This window comes from Chrysochloris asiatica, unplaced genomic scaffold (assembly GCF_000296735.1).
Source record: "Chrysochloris asiatica unplaced genomic scaffold, ChrAsi1.0 scaffold00052, whole genome shotgun sequence".
NCBI classification, from domain to species: domain Eukaryota; kingdom Metazoa; phylum Chordata; class Mammalia; order Afrosoricida; family Chrysochloridae; genus Chrysochloris; species Chrysochloris asiatica.
In genome coordinates, this window is record NW_006408570.1 from 1,219,064 (window position 1) to 1,226,169 (window position 7,106).

Below are 7,106 nucleotides of genomic sequence, written 5' to 3' on the forward strand. Positions count from 1 at the left end.
TGAGTGTTGATAGTTGATCCAAGAAGAATGAAGTCCTTGACAACTTCAACCTTTTCTCCGGTGATAAAAATGTTGTTTATTGGTCCAGTGGTGTGGATTTTTGTTTTCTTTACATTGAGATGTAATCCATACCGAAGGCTGTGCTCTTTGATCTTCATCAGTCAATCTTTTAAGTCCTCTGCACTTTCAGCTAGCAAGGTTGTATCAACTGCATATCGCAGGTTGTTAATGACAACCACCCTATCGGACAGAGTAAAACTGCTCATTTGGGTCTCTAAGACTATAAATCTTTAGAGCAGACAGCCTCATCTTTTTCCTGAGGAGCAGCTGGTAGATTTGAACCTCCAACCTTATGGGTAACAGCCCAGTGCTTAACCCACTGTGCCACCAGGGCTAATGTCAAGTAACTGAAAAGTTTTAGCTACCCATTTAACTGAATTTTTTCAACCATTTCTCTCCTCCTTCATCTTCAGGACATGTGAGTATGATAACATCAGAAAATCATACGCTGTAACATTGTATTAGTAAATTTTACTAACAATAAAATGTACCCCCCAAAAGGATCCTCATGCTAAGTGTATTTCATTGAAACTAGAATGTGACATAAATCAGGGACTACCTGTATGGGAGAAATAATGGTTTCAGGAGGGGAAACCATGCTGGGAAGCTCTGTTTACTCAGGGAGGTACTTCATGCAGCACAGTTTCAGTGCTGTGGGTTTTAGAGCTGTATTACCTAGCTTACTTTGGTTTTGGACTGTGTACTCACTGTGACTTTGACCAGGTTACTTCCTTTCATTTCCTCATTTGTAATGCGGCGATTATACATAAGCCTACTTTATATAGTTATTGTGAAGGTTAAATGGGTTTAAGACTCTAAACTACTTAAACTAGTCCTGGCACGAAGTGTTATTTATAGCTGCTGCTTTTACCCTCTTCTTCCTCATTATTATTATTACAAGTGCCTCTGTGGTTGCCAAAGTAATTCTGCTACCTGGTATGACTTACTAATGACACTTCTTTTTCAGTTCAACTGAAGTTGACGACATGATTCGTAAATCTACAAACCTGTTACTCACCAGGACTCTAAGCAACTCTCTGTTGAATGTCATTAAAAGGAAGAACATTGGACTTACTGAGGTAAAGTTTCTCTCATTGGAGGCAGTCAAGGCTATATGTTACTGGATGTACTAAGTTCTGGGCCTTGTGTACAAATCAGTTATACCTTTTCACGTGGTCCACTGTGCTCTTCATAATGGGCCTCTATTGCTTAAAAGTGTAGAATGACATCTTTTGTTATTTCTTCATTCACCTTTGAGAAATGTCTTATTTTTCCTAAAATGTCACTTTTTCTCTTTTACTGTTTTCACTAGCTTGACTAGGTATCTAGAGTTGTTAGGATGAATTTGTGTTACTTGCCACTGATTAGACTACAACATTAGTTGAAGAATATTGTCAGCATCAGGTTCTGATCAAAATGATTGGGAGCTTCAATATAATATAGTCTACAAAATCACATTTTGTATGCATGAATCATGGATACCAAGGAAAATGGCATTCATAGTTCTTTATTAGTATCACTAGACTTAGCTTTTAAAATTTTTTTATTTTTTATTTTTATAGTTTTCTTCATATGAATAGAAAGGCAGAGGGTCTGGGAATTGGGACTGAGGAAATGGGAGAGAAAGGCAATATAGTCCGTTTCTTAAGGAAGGCTTTTCAATCTCACAGAGGGAGGAAGGACATTGTACATATATTGATGAAAGTATCTTGGCACAGAGAAGTTTGGTCCACTGACAGTAGTTTTAAAATTTAGAAATATATATATTTTCTTTTTCTTTGAAACCCAGGATTACAGAATAACATCAGCCTGCTGTTTGTTGGAAATTATAGTGCCAAATATGAGAGTCCAGGGAACTTTTATTCACAGGGTAGGGAAAGACTTTTGGCCATATGTCGTTGTTGTTGTTAAGTGCCGTTGAGTTGATTGCGACCCATAGCAACCCTGTGTAGGGTTTCCAAGGAGCAGCTGGTGAGCTTGAACCCCCAACCTTGCAGTTCAAATGACTTTACAGTCGAATGCATTAGCCCACAGCGCCACACCGGGACTCCCATTGGCCATATGTAGAGGTAGTTGAAAGTCGGTTGCCTAGTAAAACCGGACATCTTCAACGCTACAACTTTCAAGGATTATGGTGAAATTCAATAAATGGTTAATGACACTTGTCTAGAGATAAAGTCAGCTGGAAGCCAGGTGAGCATCTACTTCTGATTTGGGGAATGATTTTCTTTCACTTTCTCTGAAATAAAATTTTAAAAGATTAGAAGGTGAGAAGTTTGCTGTGATTGAGCTCTGTTCATGGCAACCTTTTTTTTTTTTTTTAATTTCAATTGAAAGGTACCTTAGATAGTATGAGCATTTAGGACAGTCGCTTTATTTTGCAGACCTTCCTATCTATTGCCTGGTAGCAAAATATTATGTGTTGTCTTCATGCATCTGAAAATAGGCTCATTTCTTTTTCTAATCAGGAAGGTTACCTAGAAAGAAAAGTGAAGTAAAAATTAGAACGTCCTCCTCTTCTTACTAGATTACACTCTTCTTCCTTTTTGAATTTAAGATAGCAATTTATTTTTTAGCTAGCTCTTATAATTATCGATAAAACTCTTGTGCTATTCAGTTTATCAGCCTCTTAGAAAGTATTGTAAAAGAAACAGAATAGCAGGAAAGTGGTCTGATAGAAACAGTGAAGGTCCCAGAAGATTCGAGTTTAATTGTAACTGCTTATATATTTGTCTTTACATCTTAAGAGAAAAGCCTAGCTTCTCAGTATTTGGGTTTCCTGCCCTATTGTCTAGACAGGTACTATACACGTTAAATAATGATAGAAGCCTGGGAGCTTTTCATGGAAGAACCATGTCTTCATTCTTGGCACTCTTTCATTGAATGCTAAGTGTTACTCCTAAATCATTGGGTCTTTTTAGGCAAATGTACTTTTCATTAGCTATATTTGCATGTAAATAGTAGTAACATCAAACACACTGATTTATTTTGGCTGTTCTGGTGACCTGCACAGTTGTTTGTTATGCCCTATGTACAGTGCTATTACCAACCAGTAAACCTTTAAATAACTATCTAATTACCTTTGGAACAGAGAAGACCATATGTCCTGACACTAGGTAACTAAAGTGAGTTCACATCTGGAATCATCATCATAATAGCTAACATTTGTGGAGCAGTCTGTAGTCTTCAGAGCCCACTCAGAAACACTGTTTCCTTTAGTTCAATAACATCTGAAGTAGGTTGGGCATGTGTTATTGTTCCTATTATATAGACGATATAATTAAAGTTCAGGGTGATTGCCCAAGGTCAGACCACTAGCAAAATGATAGAAATAAGACATAAACCCAGGTGTTTATTCCAAAAATCTGTTCACTTTTGCTATAATATACTATCTTCCATATTGATGTAATTATCTCATCTTAACAAAGGCAGAGAATTTACAAGAGGCCATACTGCGAACCACATGGTCAGCAGTTCGAAACTATCAGCTGTTCTGCGGGAGAAAGATGAGGCTTTCTACTCCTGTAAAGATTTACAGCCTCGGAAACCCTGTAGAGAGTTGCTATGAGTGGAACCGACTCCACGGCACATGACCACTACCACCATAGCAACTTGGAAATTGTCCTGTTAGAGATGTTTTTGAGACAGAGAGCAGAAATCCACTCAAACAATGGAATTATTTTAAACACACACACAGAACTCTTATAGAATCCTATATGAGGAAGTCTGACAGTTCCCATAGTATTTCACTGTTCCTATACAGCATTTGTCTGTCTGTCTGGTCTTTTTTTCTGGTATATATGCTCTATCCTTCTCTTTTTCTGTACACACTTACTTTCTTTTCTTCCTCATGTGTCACCTTAACATTATCTTTCACCTTTAGGATCTACTGTAACCTGAATACCTTGTTTTTCCAACCTAAATTCAGTCAGCAGGTACAGTTGTTCTCTTTGAGGCTGCTTCTTCCAGCTATGTGGGCAAGGCATTTGAGCAGTACTTAATAGTGTGGGTGCTAAAACCAAACTGCCTGGGTTCCAGTTCTGACTCTTCCTTTAATTACTATGTCTTTGGGAAAATTACTTAGCTTTTCTGTGGGAAAGGTAATATCATGTTTCTCAAAGCATTGCTGTCCTGGTGTGGCACAGTCGGATAAAGCTCTGGAATGAGAGATCGATGTAAACCACAAAGTGGCAGTTGAAACCTACCAGACACTCCTCAGAAACCCTATACAGTGTTTCTATGAGTTAGAATCGACTCGATGGCACTTAACAACAACAAAAATGCTTCAAACAGTGCCTGGTATATGATAACATTAAATGTATATTGCCTATTATTAGTAAGAAAGAGATCTGGGCAGGCAAACAGTGATGGGCATGTGTAGTACAGAAATGGAGTTTGTTGATGAGTAGGTCAGCAGATGAGAGCAAGATGTCTTACTAAGATGAATCATTCATTTATTAATTTTGCAACATTTATTGAGTACCTACTATATTCCAGACACTGTTCCCAGCCCTTAGGAAAAATATGTGAATAATTGCAATAATGAAAGATTCTTGTCTACATTCTCCTGAAGGAAATGGGGTAATAAATAACAAACAAAATAAATAAGTAAATTATATACTATGAAAGTGGTGAATCCTATGGAAAGTAGAAAAATAATCAAGATAAAGATTAGGAGTCTGGTAGCGGTTTTTCTCTGTTTCTTAGTGCTACTATATAACAGAAATACTATGAATAGGTAGATTTAGTGGACAAATTTATTTTCTTGCAGTTTGTTGTTGTTGTTGATAAGTATCGTGCAGTCGGTTCCAACTCATAGTGACTCTGCACAGGGTTTCTGAAGCGGTAAATCTTTACAGAAGCAGAATGCCTGATCTTTCTCCCGCGGAACCGCTGGTAGATTCAAACTGCTGACCTTGAGGTTGGCAGCCCGACTCGTAACCACTATGCTACCATAGCAGTTTAGGAGAGTAAAATTCAGGGTGCCAGCTTTAGGAGAAATTTCCTCTGTCCACTCTAGGAACCAGGGCTGAAATCCTTGTAGCAACTTTTCTAGCATATGTTTGGGGGGCATGCCTTTGAGATCTCTATGTTCTGTCTTTCCCACATTCCTGCTTGATTGCTTCTTTGCCGAATTTGCTCTTTTTATGTCTCAAAAATGATTGGCTTAAAATATGCCGTATCTGATTTGGCTTAATTATCATAACAAACAAAACTCTATTCCTGATGGGACTACATCCACAGGTATTATTCTGATTCATAAGGACCCTGTGTTGTTGTTGAGTGCCCTCAAGTTGGTCTGACCCATAGGGACCCTGTATAGGGTTTTTAGGAAAGGAGTGGTGAGCTTAAATTGCCAGCCTTGCAGTTTAAACCAACTTTGCAGTCCAGCATTAACCCACAGTGCCACATCAGGACTCCAAGGACCCTATAGGACTGAGTAAAACTGCCCTTTTAGGGTTTCCTAGACTGTGATCTTTATGGGAGCAAATGACCAGGTCTTTTCTCCTGAGGAGCAGCTGTTGGGTTCAAACTGTTCACATTTCTGTTAGCAGCTGTGCTTGCTACCAGAACTCCTTTTCATGTTTAAGGTTAGAATTTACAGCATATCTTGGGAGGACACAATTGAACCCATAGCCAGGCTCAAGGTTGGTCTTATTAAAAAGACCAAAGTCTTGAAACTGAGTTAGCGTTAAAGCTAGAATCAAAGCCTGAGGTAGAAAACGTTGTAGAATCCTGTGCCATCTTCATGATTATTAGTATATTTTAGTCTGTTGTTGTCAGTCCATCTCTTTGAAGGTTTCCCTGGCTTTTATTCACTCTCTACTGAATGTGATGTACTTTGCTAACAATTGATCTTTCATGATGATGTATCCAAAGTAAGTGAGTTGAAGTCTTGATATCTTGTGTCTAAGAAACATTCTGGTTTTAATTTTTCTAAGACCAGCTTCTTCCTTCTTCTACCAGTCCACAGCATATTCAATATTCTTCACCAATACCACAATTCTTCTCTCTTTATTTTTTGTGATCAAACTTTCAGAAAGTTTCAAAAAGTTCATGGAAATATTCCATTATCTTTTCATTCAATTTTTCCAAAAACCTTTTGAAGCGTCTTCATGTAAGGTTATTGACAGCCCATGGCTTGTTCAGCCATACCTCTTAGTCATCAAACTGTGATGTCTTTACTATGTAACACTTTAAAGAGATTTACCCAATGTAATATATTTGTTTGATTTCTTGTTTGTTTGACTGTTGCTTTTATGGGTATTAATTGTTGATCCAAGTAGCATAAAGTCAGAGATAACTTCAATTTCGTTATCATTTATCATGGTGCTGTTCATTTATCTAGTTGTGAGAATTTTTATTTTCTTCATGCTCAAGCATAATCCATATTGAGAACTTTAGTCTTAAACCTTTAAGTTATCTTCATTTTCAGTAAGATTGTGTCATCTACATATCCCAGGTTGTTAATGAGGCTTGCTTACATCCTGAGGATGAATTCTTCTTCATATAAAATCTGGTTTCTTCGATTATTTGTTTTTGAGTGTGTATTTAAGTTATTTGTTCAGTCTTGAATTTGGACCCAGAAATTCCAAGTATTTTAAATACTTTAGTGTTCGTGGGGGTAGAAAATGAATTAGTTGATACAACATTTTGTATCCTTGTTACTGTTGTTAAATGCTGTCAAATTGATTCCAACTCATAGCAACCTTGTATAGAGTTTTTTTTTTTTCTCTCTATTATCATCATTTATTACTCTACCTTTGAGGATTTTTGTTTTCTTTACATTAAAGTAAAATACATACTGAAGGCTGTAATTTTGATCTTCATCAGAAAGGTGTTTTTTTTTTTTTTCTCTAAAGATTTATTTTCAGTTTAAATCTAGCACCAGAATATAAGTGAATGGCATTACTGTTCAATGGCAAATGAATAACTCATTAACTATTCTAGAATTAGTTTAATATTGTTTGGAAAAATAACAAAATAGTAAAATACATAATAAAACCTCATATTGTATCCTCATAAATAAATGTTTGTATCCTCAT

The 7,106-nt window shown here is 36.8% G+C and overlaps 1 protein-coding gene across 1 annotated transcript in view; it reads left to right on the forward strand.

Annotated features, from left to right (window-relative positions):
* Positions 1-7,106, forward strand: part of EXOC6B (exocyst complex component 6B) — an 859,602-nt gene that overhangs the window by 456,049 nt on the left and 396,447 nt on the right. Inside the window, 1 exon segment of the mRNA XM_006862890.1 lies at positions 1,028-1,139. Coding sequence (XP_006862952.1) covers positions 1,028-1,139 — 112 coding nt within the window.